Here is a 27,850-nt window from a genome sequence, read left to right on the forward strand (position 1 = left end):
ACAAGTGACCTTTTTAATACCTATCACCGATCTAGCATATCCCCAACCCACCCCCTCCATCAACTCCCAATTTGTTCTCTATTAAGAGTCTCTCATGGTTTGTTTTCCCCTCTTTCTCTTTTTACCCCCTCTCTCTTTTTCCCCCTCCCATATGCTCATCCATTTTGTTCCTTAAATTCCACGTATGAGTGAGATCATATAGTATTTGTCTTTCCCTGAATGACTTATCTCCCTATCCATAATACACTCTAGCTCCAATCATGTCATGTAAATGGCAAGATTTCATTATTTTTGATGGCTGAATAAAGTCAATCATATGCGTGTGTATACATATATACATACACATATAATATGGGTTTTAGTGCCCAAGGAGATATATAGATATAGATATATATCTATATATCGCACCTTCTTTGTCCATTTATCAGTCAGGCTCTTTTCAGTTTGGCTATTATTGATAATGCTGCTATAAACATTAGGGTACATGCAACCATTTAAATCTGTATTTTTGTATCCTGTAGGAAAATACCTAGTAACGCAATTGCTGGACCATAGGGTTGTTCTATTTTTAACTTTTTGAAGAACCTCCATATTGTTCTTCAGAGTGGCTGCACTAGTTTGCATTCCCAACAATAATGCAAGAGGGTTCCCTTTTCTCCACATCCTTGCCAACACCTGCTGTTTCTTGTGTTGTTAATTTTAGCCATTCTGACAGGTGTGAGGAGGTATTTCATCCTGGTTTTGATTTGTATTTCCCTGATGATAAATGATGTTGAGCATGTTTTCATGTGTCTGTTGTCCATCAGGATATCTTCTTTGGAAAAATATCTATACATGTCTTCTGCCCATTTCTTTTTTTTTAATTGTTTTATTTTTTTTAAAGATTTTATTTATCTATTTGACAGATAGAGATCACAAGTAGGCAGAGAGGCAGGCAGAGAGAGAGAGAAGAGGAAGCAGGCTCCCTGCAGAGCAGACAGCCTGATGTGGGGCTCGATCCCAGGACCCTGGGATCACGACCCAAGCTGAAGGCAGTGGTTTAATCCACTGAGCCCCCAGGCACCCCTCTTCTGCCCATTTCTTGACTGGATTCTTCATATGTTTTGGATACTAATTCTTTATCAGATATGTCATTTGAAAATGCCTTCTCTTATATTGTAGGCTGCTTTTTAGCTTTATTGATTGCTTCCTTCGTGATGCAGAAGCTTTTCATCTTGATGAAGTCCCAATAGTTCATTTTTTGTTTTTGTTTCCCTTGCCTCCAGCAAAGTGTCTAGTAGGAAGTTGCATAGCTGAGGTTGAAGAGGTTGCTGCCTGTGTTCTCCTCTAGGATTTTGGTGGTTTCTTTCTCACATTTAGGTCTTTCAACCATTTTGAATTTATTTTTGTGTATGTTGTACAAAAGTGGTCCAGTTTCATTCTTTTGCATATATTGGATTTGTTTGTTATTGTTTTTTCTCTTTTATAAATTGTTCAATGCCTCTTATCTGGTGAAGATTAACTAATGGGGGGCGCCTGGGTGGCTCAGTGGGTAAAGCCACTGCCTTCGGCTCAGGTCATGATCTCAGGGTCCTGGGATCGAGTTCTGCATCGGGCTCTCTGCTCAGCAGGGAGCCTGCTTCCTCCTCTCTCTCTGCCTGCCTCTCTGCCTACTTGTGATCTCTCTCTGTCAAATAAATAAATAAAAAATCTTAAAAAAAAAAAAAGAAAAAAAAAGATTAGCTAATGGGCTTGCCATTATTTTATCTCCCTGAGGGAGTTAAAAAAAAAAAAGAAAAGGCTCTTTGAAACTACCCCCACATTATTAATATCCACAGTACTCAGGCTTTCTGAATATCCATGAGCACAAGCAACAACCCTAAATAGCATCTGATAATTATTCAGTGGGTTTTCTTTTTATCAGGTAGGGTATATTTGGAAAAACTTTGGTGGCTTTTAGGTGATGAAGTTAAGGATAATTTCCATGTTTTATTTTTTTTCAATGTCCTGAACTTTGAGGAGTTAAGGAGTAATAATAATGAGAATGGTGGCAACCCACAGAATGGGAGAAGATACTTGTCTAGAAGTCCAATGCGCTATCCATTGCGCCACAGAGCCAGGCGGGAGAAGATACTTGTAAATGACACTACAGATAAGGGCTGGTATCCAAGATCTATAAAGAACTTCTGAAACTCAACACCCAAAAAACAAATAATCCAGTCGAAAAATGGACAGGAGATATGAACAGACACTTCTCCAAAGAAGACATATGAATGACTAACAAACACATGAAAAAATGTGCCAGGAGTGGCCAACAATCCCTGTAATGACACATGAAAGATTACTCCAAACTTTGCTGTGTAAAAGAAGCAAGGGGATCAACACCCAGAGCCCCTTTGTTCTTCTTTGCTCCTGCTTTTATTGGACTTTCAGGATAATTGCAAATCCTTCTCATTGTTTCTCAAGTACGTGATGCATGACAAGGGGTCTTACTAAAACTAGGAAGATCTGTTTATGGGAAAGATGTGATATGCTAATCTACGTGGTCTACTAAACATAGCCCAAGGGACAATGCATACATCTCTAAGATCACAGGGCAGCTGTTAGGGCTAAGAAAGGATTAGGGAAAGCACCTCCCCGCATTCCAAAGGCATATTTGTCACGCAGGCCTCCACATTCCAAATGTGTATGTCCTTCTCCTCTGAAACCTTCTTTCTCCCCCCCCCCCCGCAGCTTCTGTGACACATTTTAGCAAGCTAGGTATTATGGCTGATTTTATGCTCTACATTAACCCCAACAAAGATGTTCAACATTATTAGCCATCGGGGAAATTCAAATCAAAACGGCATTGAGATATCACCTTATTTTACACTAGTTAGAATGGCAAAAATTGACAAAGGAGGAAACAACAAATGTTGAAGAGGATGTAGAGAAAGGGGAACCCTCTTACACTATTGGGGGGAATGCAAGTTGGTACAGCCAATTTGGAAAACAGTGTGAAGTTTCCTCAAAAAATTCAACATAGAGCTACCCTATGACCCAGCAATTGCACTACTCAATATTTACCCCAAAGATAAAGATGTAGTGAAAAGAAGGGCCACGTACACCCCAATGTTCCTATCAGCAATGTCTACAATAGCCAAACTGTGTAAAGAGCTGAGATGTCCTTCAACAGATGAATGGATAAAGAAGATGCAGTCCATATATACAATGGAATATAACTCAGCCATCACAAAGGATGAATACCTACCTACCATTTGCATCAACATGGATGGACCTGGAGGGGATTATGCTAAGTGAAATAAGTCAAGCAGAGAAAGACAATTATCATATGATTTCACTTATATGTGGAACATAAGGAATAACATGGAGGACATTAGGAGAAGGCAGGAAAAAGTGAAGGGGGGAATCAGAAGGGTGAAACTGAGAGACTATGGACCAAGGGAAACAAACTGAGGGTTTCAGAAGGGAGGAGGTGGGGCAATGAGTTGGCCTAGTGATGGGTATTAACAAGGGCACATATTGCATGGAGCAGTTGGTGTTATATGCAAACAAAGAATCATGGAACACTATATCAAAAACTAGTGATGTGCTCTATGGTGACTAACATAACATAATAAAATTAAGAAAGAGAGAGAGAGAATGAATGAATGGTGGTATATCTCCTCAGCCTCATGTCCTTTGATTTTCATGCTGGATACATATGCTATTCCAGGGAGGAAAATAGAATAAGAATGTGATTGGCACCTGGTCAATAGCATAGACTAGGACAGGTGTAAGGCTCACATTCAGATTCTCTGACTTCCAATTGGAAGTGCTCTGTTTTCATAGATTTAATAGTTCAACCCAAACACATCTCACTTTATCTATTCATTACTAGATTTGACCAATGTGTTTGGGCAAAACGCTCAGGGTCAAAATCCTTGGTGACTTTCCCCACAGTCTTACCCAATTGCTTACTGACTTGATTTCCAATTGAGAAATTTCTTCTTTTGATTTATATATATATTTTTTTAAATGCAACATACAAACTTTATTTAACAAAAGTAACAGGTCAAGTCAAACAGGCACTTACATTAAAGAGAAAAACCAACTACAAATTTTATCTTAAACACCTTCTAGTAACCTACTTGCCGTTGCATTTAACTGAGCTCTGTTGCTGTGAAGAATACAGCTCATGCACAGGTATGGATCAACAATTTGTACATTTTTCAAGTATTCACTGAATACTACCCTTATATACACATATACATTAAATTTGAAAAAGACTTCATTGACAATCCCCAGGTAGACTTCATTTTTGTTGCTCTTTTGGAAGAGGTCGTCGAAAGAGAAGAATATGTGGTTCTGGCTCATGAATCATGTAGTGAACCCAGCCTAGACTCTGTTGGACACCAAGTCTCCTCCACTCCTCTTCCGACATCAGATGGGTTTTCGGGACTTGTTTGGAAAGTTCTCTGGGTAACATGACATGCCGGTACTCGTAGTGCTCGTCGAAGTACTTGTCCGAGTAGTAGATCTGCTTGTGGGCCATGCTGCGGGCGGGCGGAGCGTCGGGCCGCACGACCGCCTGTCCCCGGGCAACGACTCGACTGCGACCAACCCTTGATTTATATTTTAGTTCCTTTTTTATAAGGCAAATGTTCTTGGGAAGTTCATAGATATAATCTTATCAATCATCAACATTATAGCAAAAAGTAATTCATTTGATTTCTTCCTGAGAGGAGTCTGAAGGAGGGAAAGAACAGAAGGTCCCTGATGCCTTTGTGTGTGTGTATGTGTGTGTGTGTGTGTGTGTGTGTGTAGAGAGAGAGAGAGAGAGAGAGAGAGTCAGTCACAAGTGCTGGTATTGAGAAAAAGAAGATAAAGTTTTCTCAACAACCAGTATGCAGTTGGTCACTTCCTTTCTCCCAGGACTATAATTTGGAGCTGCTTGATTAAACTTTAAATTTTTCCTTTTATGGTTTGACCATGCCAGATGGATATATCTTGGTATAATCTGATAAGTTAATGTCAGATACATCTAGAATGTGAAGAATGAAATACTAAGAAGTGTCATTTCAGATGAGGATTTGGTTTGTTTGCTTTCCTCTTGACTCACTTTAGTTTATTATCAATCTTCCCAGACTCCATAACCCTACAAGCATTTAGGCAGCCTGCACAGATGAAGGACAGACATCAGGAGTGGAAAAAGGCATCAGAGATACTGCTAGTTTCTATTTCAGATATAAATTGCTGCTTTGTCAAGCTCCAATCCTTATATTGTATGAGTATTAGTACAATGAGGACTACATTCTAAGTGTTGATTTTAGACCACTGCTTATTCACCCCTTATGTGGAATCCATCACTTACAGAATCCTACAGATTCTTCCTCCAAAAGAACTCCTCATGATTCTTAACTCTAATAACATTTTGGGAAAGTAATGTATCCATTATTCATGACTTTTCTCCTGGATAACTCCAGACTTCTCCCACAAGTCAGATGCTCCTGCTGGGGGATTCTTTTCTCCCAAAGCAGATCCCTCCAGGAAAAGAAGACTTACAAGTTCATTGTGAGTTAGGGAAAAAATCGGAAGTTGACAACAAGAAAGTATAGGAATGGGATCTTTAACAGATTAGTGGTAGAGAAAACTGTACTGTCTGGAGGAAGGGAAAAGTGCACACTCATGGGAGTGGTGAGCAATGAAAAAAGAAAATGGTAATTCATCTACCAGTTTATCAAAGCCAGTACAAAAGCCCAACATAATCTGCTGAGGAATTTAGGGAAATGATCTTATTTTTTTCCTAGGTTTAAATGGCTGGCTTATCATACAGGAGCCTACTGTCATCACTGCTTCTCATTTACTCTGAATACTTGGGGCAAGCTTTCCAAATCAGATCTTGAGATTAACATTTGCATGACAATAAAACCAGCATGTTTTTCTGTGAAGCTCAAACAAGTTTCATAGCTGAGTTTCACTTTCTCCTTCAAAGGCAGGCACTGACTGCCATCTACATCAACTAGAACTTTTCTGGAAACTACACAATGCAAAGATTCTTAGGAAAACCTACCTGAAAATTAGTCATTACAATATAGAGGTAGCCAACAGTCAACTAGAAGCTTTCAATAATTCTAAAGAGAAGGAAATATCTAGGTCCTGCTTTGATTATGAACTTTATGCTCATGTTTATATCTATATTGGTGGGTGCCTGGGTAGCTCAGTTGGTTGGACATCTGCCTTCAGCTTGGGTTGTGATCCCAGGGTCCTGGGATCTAGTCCCACATTGGGCTTCCTGCTTAGCGGGGAGTCTGCTTCTCCTTCTGCTCCCGCCCTACTTGTGTGCTCACTCACTCTCTCTCAAATAAATAAATAAAATCTTTAAAAAAAATCTATATTGGTGAACAATTCCAAATCTACCTATATACTTGTCAAAAATTTTGGAGTCTGATCATTTTAAAGTATATCCACAAATACTTCAAAATCCCTCTCTTCAAGAGGTAGATATCTTATTTTCATTCCTCTTGAGTGAGGCCTGGACTTAGTGACTCGTTTCTAACAAATAATATAAGGCATACATGAGTGGAGCTGTTACTTTAAAGGGTAGGTCATAAAAATCTTTGTGTTTCCACCTTCATCTCTCTGCTCTTGACTCTGTCATGCAGGGGGAAAGCCAGCTGCCATGTTGTGAAGACATTCGTAGCCTTACAGTACATTCACATGGCACAGAAATGAACTTTCTGCCTGACAGACAATGAAGAACTAAGTCTCAAGTCAATAGCCATAAGAATGTGCTATCTTGGAAGCAGATACCCCAGCTCCACTCAAACCTTCAGATACTGTAGCTCCAATCAACATATTACTGGATCTTCTTGAGAGAATTTGTGTAAGAATGACCCAGGTAAGCTACTCTCAAATTTCTGACCCTCAGAAATTATGTGAGAAAACAATTGTACTAACAACAATTAACAATAATAAAGTAATTGTTATTTTAAGATACTAAGTTTTGCAGTAGTTTATTACCCTGCCCTAGACAACTAACACAGAGGACAATATAGTCAGTCAGCAGGGTCTGTCACTTTGTTTCTTCAGGTCTAAGAGAGTGATGTGTCTCCACTGTTATTAGACCCAATGTATTGTCTGGATTTAGAAACATGTGTATTTTTCTATCTTCTGTTCTCATGTTTGTCGGCAATGCATATATTAAACTCTTCAATAGCTACTTTGAGTGTGCCATTTTTCCCTCTTTTATGTCCTCCTTAGAATATCTATCATGTAAAGTCTACAAAAGCTCCAGTGAGTGGTGGTAGCATTGCCTGTGCTCTTGGCACCCTGAGTGCAGCCATGCCTGTGATGTCTGATGATGCTATTCTATGCTGTTAGTGCTGGCTTGTTTCAGAGCAAGCCCAGGTCCCAGGGTCTCAGGGTTTTGCTCTTATCACAGGTTCTTTGCCCTTGTCACCGTGAGATGTGCGGCTGAAGCCTCACCCTCTCCATGTCATTCTTCAATTTTGATACAGCTTCCCTTACCCTGGAACTTGGAAATAAGTCATTGCAGACAGACTGGAGAAGAGCAGATGAATGGACAATTAGAACAACCCTGAAGCAATTTTCCCCACCTAGGGCGCTTCCTGGGATCTCATGTTAACAGTCCCCAGTAGTGCCTTAGTGCTCCAAAGATACCTATAACTTCATGAGTCCTGGTGTGAACAGACTTTGGGTCCATCTGGACATTTACTATAAAAACCTAGAAATTGGCCGGGGGGAGGGGGTTGGGGAGAAGGGGGTGGGATTATGGACATTGGGGAGGGTATGTGATTTGGTGAGTGCTGTGAAGTGTGTAAACCTGGTGATTCACAGACCTGGGGATAAAAATATATGTTTATAAAAAATATATGTTTATAAAAAAAAAAAAAAAAAAAAAAAACCTAGAAATTGGCTGAGGTGAAAGATTTAACTTGGCTGTGCATTGGGATCTGTAAGTCATTGTTCCTGTAAACATTTTATTTTATTTTAAAAAAGATTTTATGTATGCATGTATGTATTTCTTTCTTTAGAGAGCATGAGTCAGGGAAGGGGCAGAGGGAGAGAGAGAATCATAAGCAGACTCACGGCTGAGCTCGGACCCTGATCTCACCACCCTGAGGTCATGACCTGAGCTGTAATCAAGAGTCAGATGCTTAACTAACTGAGCCACCTAGGTGCCCTGCTTGTGAATTTTTCAAATCAGAAACTTATATTTACAAAGAGTAAGATATATGGAATCAAATGTCAGCCTAGGTCTCCAAGCAGGATTCACATATAAGACATGATATTGAGAAATGGTGATGGCATGCTTGGATCCAAAACCCTACTTGGAACTGTTACACAGCCCATGATGTTGCTGTTTGTGCCCCCTGGGGGCCATGACTATCTCCCTGAATTTCTTTCCCACTGCACTTGTTTCTTTCCTCCAGAATGCTCCACTCTTGAAGAAAGTGGAAAACCTGCTTTATGTTCCCACACAAATGTGTGACAGGATGAAGAATTTTGTCTCAGTTCTAGCAAGCCTTTGTATTTTATGCCTATGAGGATGATAAAAATAAAGTTCTAGAAACAGATGAACTTGTTTGTGCATACAGCTCTGCAGAGGGGATGGGTTTTAGATAATGTTTCATAGGGCTTTTCAAGGAGTCCAGGAACTTGTCTGCCTTTGTTTTTCTTGGTTCTATTTCTGAAGAATGAGGGCGCTCTTTAAATTTCCTAATACTGTCAGAGACAGTAAATCCAAAGGATATAGCAGTGTTTTTTGCTTCGCACAAGATTGAGAGTTTTTCTGTCTTAAGATCATTGGTGCTTCTTTATTAAACTGGAAAAATGTCTGAAATGAGGGGCAGGGGTTGTGATTCCTTGAACTTTAATATCTGTGGCTTCAGTTGCAACCCATATTTCCCATTTTTAATTATTGATGGGAAATTGTAGTTTGAATATACCAAATAGATTCTTTGAGGTGATTATGCTGATAAGTGTCATTGAGCATCTTCTAAGTCTCAGGCCTCATGGTAATTTCTCTGTCTCATCTGCTCTTTCTCAAGTCTTCCCCCTGTGGACCACCTGCTCCTGCAGACCTAAGTCCCATAGCCTGGTGTCTCTCTTTTGGGGGGAGTAAGAGGTATCTTCCTGAGCATCCTTCATTTTATTCACTGAGTCTTGCCCACATTCTATATCAGTCCCTTCAGGCTCTGTGGGAAGCTGTGCTTCTTGCTGAATTGCTATTTCCTCTTTACATTTGACAGGCCACCACCCCCACACCAGTGTCCTTAACTCCTCATATGCTGATGACCCACAGGATCACATCTTTCACACAGCCTGGAAATCTACACTGCAAGCCTATGGAACAGCCCCTGTCAGTACCCCCTGCCCCTCACTGGTGGTCTGGGGCAGAGCTAGTTGTCCTGGCCATCAAATTGGTTGCAATTTTGGGACTTGAGGGTCTCACCTGTTCCCTCTACCCCAGTCCCTGACCACTTGCTCAGCAGAAACCACTCCCCACCCAGGAACATCTGCCTTCATCTTCTCTCCTAAGACTGATGGTTTTCAGTCTTCCCAGGGCTAGGCTTTGGCATGGCCTCCATTGTACCACCATGGAAATTTTGCAACTACCCTGTCATCCAAGTTCAGACCACTCAGACACTCTGAGGTTCTGCTGTAACTATCTCTGGACACTGATGGGCTCAGGGACTCAAGCTATACCACAAAATCCAAGAACTTGACTTCCCCAGAGTCTTCCTGGAGGAATCAGGCAACATAACCCAGAGGAGGACAGTTAATTCTCCACAGAGTGGAAGCTGACAAGTGAAAAAAAGAGATAGAGAGGCTCCATACATGCCTAAATCCCTCTCTCTTCCTGTCCTCAAAGGCCATTCTGAGCAGTGTCTCCACCTGCTCAGACCAGAAGCTGCTCTTTATGACTCAGTCACCAGACATTCCTCATCCACTCTGCAATGAACCACTTAGTCTCTGCCTTTCTCCTTCCTTGCTCCCTTCACTGTCTCTGCCTCTTGCTGCCCTGGGATCGCAGCTCCCATGAAGCATCATTTGTAAGCTTAGCTCAAATCTCTGAGCAAACTGAGTGCAAGGTGAAGACATTGCTGTTCTTCACTCAACCCCAAAATCCCAATTACATAGTGTCCTAATTAAGAAACTCAGAAAGTGTCCAGTCTTCTCCTCTTTCTGCTCTTGCAGAGAGTGCCCTTTGGCCACCAAATCTGTGCCAACTCCTAAACATCTCGGAAGTCCCTTGTCTCTTTTTCATTATCAACCCCCTCCTTAGATGAGCCCCTTGCCATTATTAACTTGGACACTCACTAGACCCTTTTATTGTCCTTTTAATTTTCTGTATTTATTTTATTGAGTTTTAAAAATTTTAATTCCAGTATAGTTAATATACTGGAATATATTCATTTCAAGTGGGCAATATAGTGATGTAACAGTTCTATACGTTACACAGTGTTTAACATCATATGAGTGCTCTTTAATCCCAATCACTTATCTCACCCATCCCACCACCTCCCCTACGGTAACCATCAGTTTGTTCTCTATAGTTAAGAGTCCGTTTCTTGTTTGTCTCTCTCTTTTTTCCCTTGCTCATTTGTTTGTTTCTTAAATTCCACTTATGATTGAAATCAAATGGTATTTATCTTTCTCCAACTTACTTTGCTTTAATATTATATTCTCTAACTCCATCCATGTTTTTGCAAATGACAAGATCTCATTATTTTTTTACAGCTGAATAATATTCCATTATATTATATTATCATGATATATAATAATTTATATCATAATATTTATTATTATACATTATATACATTATATTACATTCTAATATAATAGAATAGAATATATATGATATAATATATACACCACATCTTCTTTATCCATTTATCTATTGATGGACACGTGGGCTGCTTCCCAATTTGGCTATTGTAAATAATGCTGCAAGAATATAGGGGTGCCTGTATCCCTTTGAATTGGTGTTTTTGTATTTTTTTGGATAAATATCCAGTAGTGCAGTTACCAGATTGTAGCGTAGTTTTATTTTCATTTTTTTTGAGGAAACTCCATACTGTTTTACATAATAGCTGTACTAGTTTGCCTTCCCACCAGTGGTACACAAGTGTTCCCTCATTTCCTCTACATCCTTGCCAATTCTTGTTTTTTTTTTCTTCTTCTTTCTTTCTTTCTTTCTTTTTTTTTTTTTTTTAAGATTTTATTTATTTATTTGGGAGATGGAGAGACAAAGTATGAGCAGGGGGCAGGAGGCAAAGGGAAAAAGAGAAGCAGACACCTGGCTAAGCAGGACCCTGAGATCATGATCTGAGCTGAAGGCAGACACTTAACTGACTCAGCCACCCAGGTGCCCCAATACTTGTTTCTTGAATTTTTTTTTTTTTTATTTTAGACATTCTAATAAGTGTGCGATGATATTTCATTGTGGTTCTGATTTGCATTTCCCTGATATGAGTGATGTTGAGCTTCTTTTCATGTGTCTGTTTTGGTGTTCTGTTTCATGTGTCTGTTTTGGTGTTCTGTTTCATGTGTCTGTTTTGGTGTCTGTTCACCACCTGTGTAGGGGCCTGGTTGGCCAGAGGGAGCTCTTTTGTTGTGGGCTTAGATTGATCCTGCCCCTCCCGGAGGAACATGCTTGCAGACCCCAGATGTAGGGGCAGGCCAGCCGGATAGAGACGTCCAATCAGTGGGGTGCACATATATTTGCTGTGGTGGGTTGGAATTCAATTGGCCGCCCATATTGCTGACTGAGCGTGACTATGCAGTTTTCCCTATGTGTTGCAATTTCATTGGCCACCTGCGTATGGGCTGGGCTCAACCACCTCTATAAAGGTTAGTCTGTGAGGCAGGGAAGTAGTAGTGATAGCCTCGGGGTCCTGGGGATGGTAGGAAGCAGCATCTTTGGGAACTTTGGAGTAGTGTCCAGAGCGTCATGAGAATCGCCGGGGAGTGGTCTCACGAGGGAGCGTCGTCATTGGGAAGCAGCCTCACCGGGGAGCAGTGCCACCGGGAGCATCGCTGTAGGGTAGGGGGAGTTGTCGGGTAGAGGGAATCCTCGGGTAAGGGAAGTAGTTGGGGTCAGTGTCCTGGTCTTCCTCTCCTCTTTGATTTTCGATGGCTGGTGTGAAATAAAGCTTTGCTTGACTTTCACTTTGTGTCAGTCTGGTTCCTTTGATCACTGACCCTAACAATCTGGATGTCTTCTTTGGAGAAATCAGACCTTCTTACTGGTCTGTCTATTCTGTCACTGCAGCCTCCAGGCCATCCTCACACACATTCACAAGGTGGGGCCAGGTTGGGGGGAGTTCTCTCTGAAATGCAAGCTCAACCATCTTGTTTCCTGCTTTGAGCTTTCCATTGGCTCCATCATTGTCCTTGAGGATAGAAGTCCTATTTTTTTTAGGATGAAAGTCTTTAAGGCCCATCCTCTTCAGCTTTAGCTTCTGACAACTATATACAACACAGAAAAGGGACTTTCTTTCATGCTCCAGCAGCAGGAAGTACCTAAAACTCCCATATCACACCATGTCCTTTTCTACTTAGTGTTGCAGGTTGTATTCTCCAGAGCTGATGCTGAGATGGAGTTTGGGGTGAAAGGAATAGGATTGTCACATAAAATATAGGGTGCCCAGTTAAATTGAGTTTCTGATAAACAAAGAATAATTATTTTACTGTAAATGTGTTGTACACAATATTTGAAATATACTTTCATAAACAAATACATTGTTTATCTGAAATTCAAATTTATTTGGACATTTTATTTTGGTTTGCTAACCTGGCAACTCTAATTAAGGATAACACATGTGAAGGGAAGAGGGAGGAAGTAGGTTTGGGCAGATGAAGAACTTGAATGGCATGCAGAAATGGCAAAGCTGTGGCTCCCTCTGTCTAAATCAATCACAAATACATTCCCCTCCCCCACCGCCCTGCCAAGAGTGGCCTGATATTGGCAGGATTGCTTTCTCCCCCCGAGGCAGACCATGCAAAAACTGACAGCTGTGGGCAACCTGATGACCACACTTCCTTATGGGCAGTAGGTCTTTCACTGAAGGGTGATTGAGTGGTCATTTTTGTGTTCACCATACTTAGTCTTTGCTTTTGTTTTTTTGTGGGTTTTTTTTTTTTTTTTTTTTTTTGCTTGAACATCTTCGCTACCTTCCCACCTGGTCTATTCAGTCATTTAAAACAAGAGGTCACTTGTTTTGACTCCATTTGCAGCTTACATACAAGGAATCACTCCATTTTCTTTGTGTCTTTTGGATATGCCTCAATTGTTCCCCTTATTTCTTGAGTTGTCATTAATCTTCCCATGTACATCTTCCCTGCCAGATGGTTAAACTCGTGCATACTTTGATTTCGTTAAGAAAATATTTATTAGCAGGAACCATGGGCGAGGCAGTACATCGGGCATTAGGATATTACTGTGAGCAAGAGCAACTAATTCCAGCCTACCCTGACTTTAGAACTAGATGCGGGGGGGGATGCATTCAATTTAGATACGATACGAAGCTATCATAAGTATTAGGATGCATGTTGTGGCTTGAGTTCTGAAGAAACAGACTCTGAGATAAAGGTTTTGGTGCAATAAGTGTATTTGGAAGATGATCTCTGGAAACCTTGGTAAGTGAAAAGGGGGTGAGACAGGAAAGGGAAGGTGGCTAGCACAAGGAGGTGGAAGCAATTCTACAACTGGCTTAGATAGTATTGCTCACTCACTCTCTGGTGAGGAGGAACTGGACATTGTAAGAAAGACCCAGTATACTTACACTTAGTGTTTCAATGAGCAGAAGTCAAGCTGTACTGTGAAGACAATCTCTTAAGGAGTACAAATGACAAAGACTTGTTTCTCCTTCATATTGTGAGTCCAACATGTGTCACTGTGAGGTGAAGTTTTCTGCTCATTATAGGTACTAAACAACCTAGGCTGATCAAGTTTTTGTCTCCTACGGGGACAGAGGCTGCACCCCTCCAGGTGCTTCTACATCACAGAAGCAGGGAAAGGAACCCAATGACTCACACAGCTGCCTTAAGGCTAGGGATCAGAAGTAATATGTGATGTTCTGCTTACATTTCATTGACCAAAACCTTGTCTAATTCCAAGAGGGCACTCAAAGTTGACCCTTTTATGTGGCCAGAAGAAAATCAAGAATATTTGTAACTAGCTCCCATGACCACTAAATATTTGATTCTCATTTCTTCCTGCATTTTTCTCCCAATAGAGACAGCTTATAAATTCCACAAATAAGACAGTGACAGTAGAGAACTGGGAACTCCAGAGGGGAGCGGTGGCCTGAGGCTGGCCCTTTGCCTCTCTGCCCTAGTTTTCACCTTGATGGAATGCAAGGGAATGAGCCAGACTCTCAGGGACTATCTGCAGCCAATGGAGGAGCTGAAGCCTGCAGTTATTACAGCTCACTCACTCCGATGAAGGCCTCAGTCTCTAAAAAGCTCTCTAGAAAAGAATAGAAACTGCATTCTTACTCTCAGTTTGAGAAATCCTGCAGAAAAATTTTTCAAGTTTTTAAGTCATAAAACAACAACAACAACAAAACCTGGCTTAGTTCCCCAGTCCTGAGTCCTCAGTCCTGAGTGCAGAAACAGACAGGAAGCCCTGGAAAAGAGAAATCCCAGCCATCCACAGATCTCAGTAACCTTAGATGACTGGGCCCAGAAGCTGGACCAACAGACACCAGGGCACTGACTGTGAAATGAGCTCCAGAAGAAGTGGCTGGCTCTCCCTGCAAACATCCTCCCTTCACCTTTCTTCTCCTGCTCAGGACAGACAGAAATGGCCATGCTGGGGATTGAGACCCATTCCCTACGTGGCTGAGTGTCTGGGCTCCCTGTTCATACACCAACTTGCATCTATCTCACGTGAATAGCCTGATGACTCTGATACTGTTTTCCAGCTTTCTCAACACAACTTTTTGCTGAAGGACACAATAACCTTGTTCCTCCAAAGACCTCTGAGTGGAATGTTTTTTGGGGTTAGGTCTCATTGTTGCTGATATAACCAGATTCATGATTTGGACAGGTCCTGGTGCTGCCTTTTGTGACTAGGTTATGATAAGTAGCAGAAAGACAAAGATTCCTTTAATTTTCTCAAATTCTATGAGTATGGAAACAATCTTCACTATGGACAGTTAAGGAAACCAGAACCCACTGCTCATGGTGTGGCTGCAAAACACATTTCAGAGGGTGCCCAAGAACTTTCCATTTTCCAGGCCTCATTTCATCCTGATTTAAGCACTTGAAAAAACAAGCCTGAATTTTAGTTAGAAAATTGCAAATGCAGCTGAAGAATGAGTGTGGTTTCTCATAAAGCAGTGATTTGTCCTGGCTTCTTGTTTTGGCTGAGAATGAGGAAGGCGTGTTTGGCCAGATTTTCCTTCAGCAGTTTATGAAAAGTTAACCATGCATAAAAACGGTTGACATTTACATTGCACATTTGAGTTTCCAAAGAGCTCATAGGTTTATTATTTCAACTGTGTCTCCTAACAACTGGGTATAAATGAGGAAATTTAAGGTTAGTAGGAGTCAGTGACTTTTCTAAGGTCACACAGCTAGTAAGTATCAGACCACAGTCTGGGATCCAGAGCCCTGAGTACTCCCTCATCATGGAGAAGACAGGAGACTGGGTCTTCCTGGCATTCTTTCATGGCAGAACAGTGAGTGGAGACCCATGAGAGTCCAAAGGTTGGAATGCTGACCAGCATCCCCCATGTTGTAAGGACAAGAGGTAACCATCTATGCAGGGTGAGTTAGGAGGAAACCTCAAACAATCTCTACAACTGATAGCCACCTTCAACTGCTACATATAAAAAAAACCAGAAAACAAAAAAAGCAAAAATGAAACACACACACACACAAACACAACAGCAACAACGACAATAACAACAGACAGGAGCTTGGGGATGGGACTAAGGGATGCAGGCAAAACTTCAGCTGTAGGGATACCTGGGTGGCTCAGTCATTAAGGGTCTGCCTTCAGCTCAGGTCATGATCCCTGGATCCTGGGATCGAGCCCCTCATCGGGCTCCCTGATCAGCAGGAAGCCTGCTTCTCCCTCTTCCACTCCCCCTGCTTATATTCCCTCTCTCTCTGTCTCTCTCTGTTAAATAAATAAAATATAAATTTAAAAAAATTCAGCTTTAGAACATAGTTATGGTGTAAGGATTAAATGAGATGGTGCTAAACAAAACCCCAATAAACACTGGTTCTAGCCACATCCCTCCTGGCATCAAAGGCAGCTGATGGACACCAAGAAACATTGGAACAATTGGCTCCATTCATAAGATGGAGTTTTGCCTGAGCCCCTCCACTTAAATTCCTACCAATGACTTTCCATATGCCCTTCTATTCCCTCAGTTCTGCAGCAACCTTCCGTTGCCAGAATGAGGTCCCTGATGGCTTTCTCCCTGGGACAGGCCTTCTCTGATACTGTCTCATGGAAACAGGACCCCCCAGAGGGAAAGACCTGAATGGAAGAAAGGCAAGAAGAGTGTCAATTTCTCACCCTTCATGCATGTCCATACTTTCCTATCCCTGCCCAGTCAAGGTATCTTTTCCCATATGGGAAGCTACCAAGAAAAGATCACTCAGATCACAACTGTCTCATGATTTAAATTGTCCATGCTGACCTTCTGACAAGCTGAAGGAGGGACCCATGCAGACCAGAGCCAGTGGCAGGGACTGCTGTGACAGCCAATTGTCAAAGGTCAGCCTGATCCCCTTGACAGTTCCTACTCATAGGGAACAAACCAAAGCAAGGGAGTTTGTGCTCAAGAACTTCCCAGAATGCTAAGGTCAGATTTGCTGTAGTCTGTTACCCTAAAGCAGGATGTCCTCAGGAGCAGAGAGTATCCATGTAGGTAGACACACTCAATGTTGGCCTCCGGGATCTCAGTATCCTCTAAGAAAATGCAGTTTCAGCCCCAGGTGCAGTGTTTCTGAAATGTGCTGGGCTGTTAGACCCCTTCCCTCCAAATCCCCAGCACCTAGTTTGTGCTGGGATCTCAGCTTCTTACACCTTTCCAGACGTGTTGCCAAAGATGTTGCTTCTTCTTCTTCTTCTTTTTTTTTTTTATAAATTAATTTATTTATTTTCAGAAAAACAGTATTATTTTTTACCACACCCAGTGCTCCATGCAATCCGTGCCCTCCATAATACCCGCCACCCGGTACCCCGACCTCCCACCCCCCGCCACTTCAAACCCCTCAGATTGTTTTTCAGAGTTCATAACCTCTCATGGTTCACTTCCCCTTCCAATTTCTCCCATCTCCCTTCTCCTCTCTAACACCCCTTGTCCTCCATGCTATTTGTTATGCTCCACAAATATGTGAGACCATATGATAATTGACTCTCTCTGCTTGACTTATTTCACTCAGCATAATCTCTTCCAGTCCTGTCCATGTTGCTACAAAAGTTGGGTATTCGAAAGATGTTGCTTCTTACCTAGACAGGAAAGATGGAAGAAGACAGAGGGTTCAGCTGGCTGTAGCCTGAGGTCCCAAGTTTAAAATGATTTCCCTGGGGCCATGCCACTTAATAGAAATATAATCCAGACACATATATAATTCTAATTTCTCTAATGCCACTTTAAAAAATGAAATTAATTTCAAAATAGATTGTATTTAACCTGCTATATAAAAATATTATCATTTCAAATTTAATCAATATAAAATAATCAATAATGAGATATTTTATATTATTTTTTCAATTAATGTCTTCAAAACTTGCTGTGGATTGCACAGCACATCTTGATTTGGACCAGCCACATTTCAAGTGCTCAGGAGCCACGCGTGGCCCAAGGCTCCTGGCTTGGAGAGTGCTGCCCTATAGTACTGTGTCCTTTCCCAGGTAGTTATTGATTGCTTGCGATAAGCATGACTGAATCTTATGTTTGTAGAAAGTTGACCAGTTTACCACTTTACAAATTCTTCAGTGTCTTCAACCCACCTGACCTCATCTGAGCCACTATTGACAGTAGAAACTGAAGCAAAACAATTTTGTCACCAGGCAGTCGGTAGTAGAGTTAGGTCACCCAGTTCTTGGTGTAATGGCATTCCTTCCCTGAGTTCACCTGGGGTGGGGAAGGAGAGGTGAAAAGTCAAGGTGGCCAGGGAGGCTATAAGAGATGGGTCAGATCTGTCTGTGAACATATAAAACCACTGACTTGTACGTGGTAAGTGGGTGAATTGTATGGTAGGGGAATTATATCTCCTTAAAGCTGTTAAAAGAGAGAGAGAGAGAGAGAGCCCACATGGACTGCCTGCTTTTCAGGAATGAGGGAGTAGGTGAGTGAGGGAGGAGGGTGTCTGCTGATGACAGTACTATTCTTCATCTGTAAGTCTTTGTATTGTCAAACTATGTTAACCAAGGGAAATGAACATTTTCCATAGGCAAATTGAGGTGCCCCCAAGATCCTGAAATGAATCATCCCCAGAATTTTCACTATAAATGATAAAAGCAATACCCAACAGTTAAGTACATGTAAAATACACCTTGGAGGTACAGAAGACCCCTACTTCTGCAGGAGGCACTGCAGGCTGGTAAGAAAGGCTGACCTGCCTAGAGAAGGTGGTGCCAGTCAGAACCAACTGGGTGGGTCTGCCTTGCTCATTGCTGTCTCCTGGGTATTTAGCCCAGGCCTGGACACATATGGCACCCTCAGAAAATATCTGTTGAAGGACTACTAAGAGCAGAGGCTGAGGTCCCATGGGCACTGATAATCTCTTCCTTGTCTATATAAGGATTTCTCCTTCTGTGGCTGGGAACAGGAATGTCTCCAAGATGGGCCTGGATTCATCTTACCTTAGTCTAATGTCAACAAATATCAGTGCCCATGGGACCTCAAGTCAGAGATCACCAGGTCTCTCCTGCTTTTGTTAAAGGGAGAGAATGGACAGATGACTTACTTTCTGTCATATGCTCTGAGGTATTACACTTCTTCCTTGGGTTAGGCATTGGCATACAGATTGGTACCTTTGTCTATTTGTGTCTGTTTGATTTTTGTTGTAGTGCCTGCTTTATTTTAGCTGAGCTGGTGTCCCTGAGTATGAACAAGATGGAACCATGGAAAGCGAGTTTTAGCCTGGCAAGAGGAGCCCCATCCCCTAAGGAGACCCCTTGGATTAGCTTCATTCTCTGGGAAGTGCCTGGAGCTATTTCCATGCCTTTTTTTCAGTGTTCGGTGACTTCACTGGAAAAATATAACTTCAAGAGAATTTCTGAATCATATTCCACAAGTAAGAAAATGTAATGTAAGAAAAAAAAAAATCCACAGTTGGAGTGACTGCAGTTGAACATGTGACCTCAGATAGGAAGATGCAGTTACCTATGCCCAGCTCTGGCCCCATGCCTGTGTACCCCTAGTCAGCCAGCCAGAGGCCCCCACCACCTTTCCTGCCATTGCACCCTGGGGGTCAGGGAAGGGAGTGGTGCTGACGCTCCTGGATACACTCAGGACCAAACCTCCCACCCAGTGCAACGGGTGTGGACAAGCGGGAAGCAGGAAGCGCCACAGGCCAGAAGCGCCCAGATAGATAGCCAGAGAGGGCCTGAGTCCTGAATGCCCTGAGCCGGGTGGTTCCAGGAAATTCCAGGCCAGCCAACCTAACTGGCCTTTCAGAGTAGCTAAGCTGCTATTTTGAGGGTTGTGTTGAGGGGAAACAACTCAACAAAAGCAGAACAATTGTTTCAGAGAAGGAAGGTCAGTGTGGGCTCAAGAACCCCCTTTTGCGCCGCCTGAAATGCAGCCAGGAGCACTGGGTGTGGCTGTTGCTACGACACCCTTCTGACAACTGTCCAACGGTTTACAGTCCCTCAGAGCCTCAGCCAAACCTGGGGCTCCCTGAAACAGCGTGATCGAGAGGAGTCTCTCTGCTAGTTTCTCGACCTCTCCTTGGCTGGTTGGTCTGGCTCTCTGCTGGTGCCAACTTTTATACATAGGTCTCTGGAGATGTTACTAAAGGAGGCAGCCCACAGGGGGCTCCCTACTCTGCTACACCCAATGATGAAATTTGAAAGTTTTGAGAGCATGACCGAATGGCTAAGAGAATCCTTGAGATCTTTTTGTTGCAAAAAGGTGATTCTATTACAGCACAGGACCAGTGGGCAGAAAGAGTTGCACTGGGACTGTGAGGAGTGACTGATTATATATTTTTTAATTAGTGAGGGCTAAAGATAGTGCAAGTCTCTTAGGAATTTGGAAACACAGCTTTCAGGACCTTGAAAGACCAACTGCTGCCAAGATAAGGTTACTTTTAGTCTTTAATAAAACATAAGCATTAAAGCTCTAAGGCAGCCGTGAGTTCCTTGAGGAAGGTCACACTCTGCTTGTTTCAGGTATCTATCAGTGCTCTGTAAGCTGTAAAGAGATTTAATTTAAGCTACATTCTCTTGCCTTTGTTTCCCTCATCATCCAGGATGACTCCTCTGATGTCAGGGTCATGGTTACCCACCTTGTTTGCAGGCCTGCCATTGTGAGGCCTGGGTCCTCCTCTAGTGTCACTCTGTCACTATCCTTCCTGGTGGCTCTTTCCTCAATTGTAAAATGAAATAAGGGGTGAATAATATTCCATCATGCTCCAGTACTACTACCCACATTGCTGGGACCCAATGCCACTCCTGCTCCCATTCACAGTCCAATGTCACCTAGGTGCCAATGATAGACTGTGGACAAGGGAGCAGGAAGCCATAGGAATATACATCCAGGGCATATTTCCCCTCTGGTTCCTGAGCAGGTTCCATACCTCTCAAGGGACCACGGGTACCCTGGCTCCTTTAAGACATTCAAGCCTCAAGTGTCTGTTAGTGGTTCAAGAGAATTTCTTAGGGCTTTGTTTAGGAGCTGGATTGGGCAACACTGGGCACTGATTCTAGAAAAGCACAGCCTGCCCCTACCAGGGGAATGGTTAGGAAGTGATATCAAGACAATATTATGGGAGTTCTGGGAATTCCCTGAGTTGAGGCCAGTGCCACATGTTCTCTTTAAGGATACTCTGGCATTGGGACAGTGAGATGCAAGACTCAGATTCAGATCTGCCTGTGACCATTTACAGTCATGTGTCCTTGGAGAAGCCACTTAGCCTCTCTAAGGTATGGCATCCTTATTTTTATATAGGGTGCCAGAAGCAAAGTCATGAGTGGGCCTCCTATGTCTGAAGGGTGCTCTGCTCATAACCAGCAAGGAGACTTATGGGTTTGTCCTCCAGAGTTCCATTGTTCTGGCTTGGCACCAGTTCCAGAAGGAAACGAATGGGACCTAACCTTCCCATTCAAGGCAGCTTTCCTAGTCCCAGGCTCCCACCACATGGATAGAGGCAGGGTAGTAATCAAAGGATTGTGCCATCAAAGGATTACTGACTGACTGAGTTTGTGGAAAGAATATTAAGGCTCAGTTCCATGAAGAAGACAGTAATGAATTAAAAGAATAAAAAGAAAAGAGAAGGGGAGAAATGAAAAAGAAGGAAAGTAAAGGAAAGAGACGAAAACGAACAAAAGGCCAGGCTCATATCCAGGGAGGATTTTATATGATGAAGAAAAGGATTTGGCTGGTAGGAAAGTGGTTCACAGATGTTCAGCCTGCAGGGCTCTAGGAGGAACAGGCAACATGGAAAACAAAGGAACTGATCACTGCAACAGTGTAGTAAGTTGCAGATCATTTCCAAAGAGGCAAATGGAGGGACAATACAAATGCAAGCAGTTACAGTGTTCTGGAAAAGCTGATTCCAGGGTCTCGGGTCTCATAGCTTCTCTCTGATTTTCTGGGTGCCCATCTCTTCTGTGCCTTCTGTGTTCATGGACATATTGCTCAATTGTGTCCTGAAGTGGAGGCCTGACCCAGGCTACCTAAACACAACATGTTTGTTTTGGTCTGAGATAACTCACAGTGTGCTTTGCCCTAGAATGAACCTTTCAGAGGGACCTGAGGATGTCATGGTGTGTGGGAACTAGACTGATGGGAAATTTGGGAGCAACTTTCTTTTTGAAAGCCTGGTGAAGTGGGCTGAATGAAACCTCATATTTTCAAGTGGGAAAGCAAGCCGGGATAAGAGAATATTTACTGCAAGTAGGATTACCTGTGCTGGGTGATTCAGGAATAGGCCCCAGTAATCCAGGGACCTAGGTTCTTAACATGATGATGTCATGATTATTCTTCAAAAGAAGCAGGAAGAGATATTGGCCCAAGGGAAAAACATACTGGTGTTGGTGAGGTGGCCTACTCTTAGGCAGCAACCAAGAAAATCAGCCATGGCTCCCAATGGTGGGAGCCATGGCCTCTTCTGCTACAACAGGAGCACAGCCCACCCAACACCATGAAGACAGCACACCCCTGGCAAGGAGTGCTCTACTGGGGCCAACCAAAGTGGGGAGCTGCTTTGGAAGCCGCAAAATTGAGGGAAGGGTGACCTAGAATGTCCCATGTGTTGCAGGTGTAATCCCAAAATAGACAACTTGAAACTGGAGGTACATTTAAGAGAATGAAAGAGTAGAAGAAAATGAAAGAGAAAGACAGAGAGTGCGGAGTTCAAGAGCGTGCATAGAGATGCATTTCTAATACCCAAGTCACGATGCCCTCTTTTTGGGGGTTGTATAAAGAAAAAGTAGAATAGATAAGGGAGGGCCGGGGACTTCTCCCTCTTTCTTCTCAGTGACAGCTCCCAGACTTGTCTGTATGACATTCATGTAAAGATTTAGCACTCTGTACTGGGATCTGACATGCAGGAAGCTTCATTCCATAAATCTTCTCATTTAATCCCATTTCATCCTCACAAAAGATGGCAAAAATGGCATTATACCCATTTTTTATAGATGAAGAAACTGGGGATCAGGTTAAATAACTTATTCCAGCTTCTACATCCTGTGAGTGGAAGAACTAAGTATTGAGCTTCCTTCTCTATGACCCAAACCTCTCCATCCCACCAGGCCAACCCAATTCTTGCCTGGGGGCAGGGACCCTTCCTCCACACTCAGAGGTACTTCGCCAGTACTTGCACTATCAGCTTAGTTTGGCTTCTGTGTTTTAAGCAGATTGGAGAAAGGCCTTGAGCCCTTATGGTGGATTAAAGATGACACAATATATTAGACTCTTCTATTGAGTGCTGGGGTCCATGTCTTCTCCCCTTGAGTCTGGTGGACCTTATGGAATCACCGTAGAGTAAGTAATGCTGTATGACCTCCAAGGCCAGGTAAGAGGAAGGCTTGATGTTTTGGTCTTGTTCTCATAGAACATTCAGTTTCTGGACTTTGGCCACACCCCAGCCTAGCCCTTATGCTGTGACAAGCAGGCCACGTGGAGAGGCACACTTTTACTTGCGCTGGCAGCTGCAGCTAAGTTCTCAGCCAAAAACTGACATCACCTTCCAGGCAAGCTGGTCAGTCACCTTGGACATGTAGTTTGGGTGGCAAAGGAAGCCCCAGGAGCTGTCTGATAATAACCACTTGAGAGATTCTCAAATGAGGTAGGGACTCCCCAGTTCAGCCCATCCTGAACCCCAACTCTCAAATCGAGAGCAAAATAAAATGGCTGTTTTGAGTTACTTGCATTTGAGAGTAATTAATCTCACAGTGGTAAGTAGCCACGGGGTGCCGCTATGAATATCTAGGTCCAAATGAGCTGCCTGTGTGGCACATGGGAATCATGGGATGAGGAAATATCAGAGGTGGCCAGACCTGCCTCTTCCACTCAGATAGTCTAAAGGATTCTTCCTGATAATGCCACCCGGCATGTACTCTCAAACTCATAACCAGTGAACATCCAGAAAAAGAATCTGGGAGCAAACTTTTAATTGATGAATGGCAAACTTATCTCAGAGAAGGGCAGTGGGATCCAGGAACAGAGATGAGCTCACAAGCCATCCAAATGGATTTCTAAGACATATAGAAAATCAGGGATGGTAGGAGTAGAAAATAGAGGTCAGGAAAGCAAACACCACGGGCACTAGTGTGAATGGCACGGGGACATTTTGCTGTTATTGTTAATGATGCTTTTCATTTCCCAGCCCAACTTGTTTCAGGATTTGAGCTCTCCTGGAACAGGGTTCCTGTGAGTCATTGTCCCCGAGGTGAAGAATTGGGTCTCTCTCCTCTGAAAATCATCACTCCGTTAACTGAGCTGCCAGAAGCTGTAGTTTCTGCCACAGCCTCTGTAAGTATCCATAGATTGGGGTGTGCACTTCAATATGCCATATCTTATCCCCAAATGTGGTTTAGCATAAATCTGATCTAAAACTCAGCACAGGTTGTGTTTTGAAAATCACACATGTGAATTCCATGCACCCCCAAATTTCTCAAACCTCATCTAATGTCTTTAAATTCAACTAGACTGTCCCTTCCACTTGTGAGAACAGTTGGTGGTGCCACCTGAATAGGATTTTGTCCTTTGGTTCTGGGTCTTGGAAGAATCCAAACTTCAAGACCAAAGTCAAGCCCCCGGGGCCTTGGCCAGAGGAGAAAGAACACCAAAGCACATACAAGTCTTAGTGTGAATGCCCTCCTTCCTAGGCAGGCTCGGCACCTCTTCGTCCCTGTAAAAAGCATAAGGAAGGAAGTGGGGATGAAGTAATTGGAGACAAAGGCTTTGCTTTTAGTTTCTACATTTTATCAGGCCAGCTATCTGGCCTGGGACTGAGCTCAGTACTGCTGGGTGAACAGCCCAAACTGGTCCCTGCTTTTTAGCCAGTGAAATGGTTTGTTGTTGTTGTTGTTTGTTTTGGTTTTGGTTTTTTTTGGACAGGAAGAGAATGGCTTGACAAGATCAAAGATTCAGAATTCTGACATTTGTAAATACACAGACAAATAAAGAAAAGGAGAGAAACGATTCTGTATGTTGAGAAAGACAGACATGTGTTTTATTTGAAATAATACTTGAAGATTGTAAAATCCATTTTTATGTAAAGAGGTACAACACACACACACACACACACACACACACACACACACACACACACACACAAGATGCATCCGTTCATATTTGGCCAGAATTCAGGTTATCTAAGGATGCTGGCGAGATCAGGAAGATTTCCATTCAAAATCTGGAGGTCAGATGTTCAGATGCTGAAGATGGTTTCATTCAGGGGACAACTCTTGAGGAAAGGGCCTATGTTGGGGAGGGAATTAAGAACAGACTAGATGAATGGCTCATAATCTAAACCACAGGTGGTAATCTAAGGGCCAAATCAGGCCACACCTATTGGGCTCTATGTTGTGGCTACTTTTTTCCTACAAAGTCAGAAGCCAGAGTTTATAGCAGGGACCCTGTGGCCATGAAACCTCAACATATTTATTATTTGGCTCTTTACAGGAAACATTTGCCGAACCTTGGTGTAGAAAGTCACAGATGCATTCCCCTTGGCACTACTTAACTTGTTGTTGTCCTAAAATTTTGTTAGTTTGGGTTTTGCATGATTACTAGTGCAATGAAAATTGAGAATATATGCATGAACACAAACAGATACGTGTACATGCTTATAGACAGACACATACATACCTTCATATATACACATGCACACATATGTGCATGTATGCATGCATACACATATACATAGATGCAGTAATATAAAGAGAAAGAAAGAATTCAAAAAGACTGCATCATGGGATTACAGAGAGCCCAAACTGCTGGCCCCCTCTCCTGCTCCTTGGTGCTCATTGTCCCTGTATACACTGCTGGCATTTTACTAAACATAAGTGAGATTCCCTGCTTGAGAATTTCCTCTGGGTACAGGAGCATGCTTGATCCCTGTGCAAGGCAGACACAGACACTCCCACCCTCTGCCTTTAATCTGGGACAAATGAGTATTAGTAGATGCTCACTCCAAGTTCCTTGCCCCATGGAGGGGGCAAACCTAAGGTTATATATGTGTTGCCCTGTTGCCCAGAAATCCCCAGAGGGATGAGTTCCAATACCTACAGTGGTAACCTGTCCATGAACAAATTATTTACTGTCTGCCCTCCCTTCCCGATCTCATACTTCCCTACCACTTCTTGAAATCACCTCCCAAATATGATTCTCATTCTGGTTTTGGGGGCTGCTTCTGGGGACCCAATACATGACAATTCGGGTATACTTTTTCTATTGGCTATAAGAAACTTTACTTTGCTCCCTGTTTTCCTTTGCTTGGTCCTGTACTTTTTAAATGTAAGGATAATAACAAGACTAATAAAGAGTTGATGGTAATATCTTCTTTTCTTACTCATTATCTAAAACCAAGAAAAATGAGGGAAATCAGAGGGGGAGACAAATCATGAGAGACTTTGGACTGTGAGAAACAAACTGAAAGTTTTGGAGGGGAGAGGGGTTGGAGGTTGGGTGAGCCTAGTGGTGGGTATTATGGAGGGCATGTATTGCCTGGAGCACTGGGTGTGGTGCTTAAACAATGAATTCTGGAACACTGAAAAACAATTGAAAAATAAATAAAAACTTAAAAAAAAAAGAAAATGTGTGCTCTTAAAGTAGAAAAGCTCTCAGGCAGAGGGTTACAGGTATTTGGTGTAAGAGAAGCCATCTGGGGACAGAGGTGAATGGGCAGGGTACAGAATATCAACTGCAGCATTAAGATGGGGCTGAGGACAGAAATATACCCTCAATTCTATGGTCAACTAATCTTCAACAAAGCAGGAGAGAATGTCCAATGGAAACAAGACAGTCTCTTCAACAAATGGTGTTGGGAATATTGGATAGCCACATGCAGAAAAATGAAACTGGACCGTTTCCTTATACCACACATGAAAATAGACTCAAAAGGGATGAAGGACCTCAATGTGAGACAGGAATCCATCAAAATCCTTGAGGAGAACACAGGCAGCAACCTCTTCGACCTCAGCCACAGCAACTTCTTCCTAGGAACATTGCCAAAGGCAAGGGAAGCAAGGGCAAAAATGAACTACTGGGACTCCATCAAGATCAAAAGCTTTTGCACAGCAAAGGAAACAGTCACAAAACAGAATGGGAGAAGATATTTGCAAATGGCATATCAGATAAAGGGCTAGTATCCAAAATCTATAAAGAAGTTATCAAACTCAACACCCAAAGGCTAAATAATCCAGTCAAGAAATGGGCAGAGAACATGAACAGATATTACAGACATTTCTGCAGAGAAGACATCCAGATGGGCAACAGACACATGAAAAAGTGCTCCACATCACTCCCTATCAGGGAAATACAAATCAAAACCACAATAAGATGCTACCTCATACCAGTCAGAATGGCTAAAATTAACAAGTCAGGAAATGCCAGATGTTGGTAAGGATGCGCAGAAAGGGGAACCCTCCTATAGTGTTGGTGGGGATGCAAGCTGGTGCAACCACTCCGGAAAATAGCATGGAAGTTCCTCAAATAGTTGAAAATAGAGCTACCCTATGACCCAGCAATCGCACTACTGGGTATTTACCATAAAGATACAAATGTGGTGATCCAAAGGGCACATGCACCCGAATGTTTATAGCAGCATTGTCCACAATAGCCAAACTATGGAAAGAACCTAAATGTCCATCAACAGATGAATGGATAAAGAAGATGTGGTATATACATACATACAATGGAATATTATGTAGCCATCAAAAGAAATGAAATCTTGCCATTTGTGATGCTGTGGATGAAACTAGAGGGTATGATGCTTAGTGAAATATGCTAATGAGAGAAAGACTATCATATGATATGAGGAAGTTGAGAGGGAGTGTGGGGGGGTTTGGGGGGTAGGAAAGGAATAAATGAAACAAGATGTGATTGGGAGGGAGAAAAACTATAAGAGACTCTTAATCTTACAAAACAAACTGAGAGTTGCTGGGAGGAGATGGGTAGGGAGAGGGTGGTTGAGTTATGGACATTGGGGAAGGTATGTG

At 42.6% G+C, this 27,850-nt stretch overlaps 1 protein-coding gene across 1 annotated transcript; it reads right to left on the reverse strand.

Annotated features, from left to right (window-relative positions):
- Nucleotides 1–3,987: 3,987 nt before the first annotated feature.
- Nucleotides 3,988–4,578, reverse strand: LOC131807527 (cyclin-dependent kinases regulatory subunit 2). The gene has a single exon (XM_059132965.1). The coding sequence runs from the start codon at nt 4,511–4,513 to the stop codon at nt 4,274–4,276; it is 240 nt and encodes a 79-aa protein (XP_058988948.1). The 5' UTR covers nt 4,514–4,578; the 3' UTR covers nt 3,988–4,273.
- Nucleotides 4,579–27,850: the final 23,272 nt, after the last annotated feature.

The sequence above is a fragment of the Mustela lutreola genome, chromosome 9 (assembly GCF_030435805.1).
Source record: "Mustela lutreola isolate mMusLut2 chromosome 9, mMusLut2.pri, whole genome shotgun sequence".
In the NCBI taxonomy this organism is placed as follows: domain Eukaryota; kingdom Metazoa; phylum Chordata; class Mammalia; order Carnivora; family Mustelidae; genus Mustela; species Mustela lutreola.

What these genes read in the sequence shown, in the direction of transcription:
- LOC131807527 (XM_059132965.1), bottom strand. Translation starts at nt 4,513, where the DNA reads ATGGCCCACAAGCAGATCTACTACTCGGACAAGTACTTCGACGAGCAC.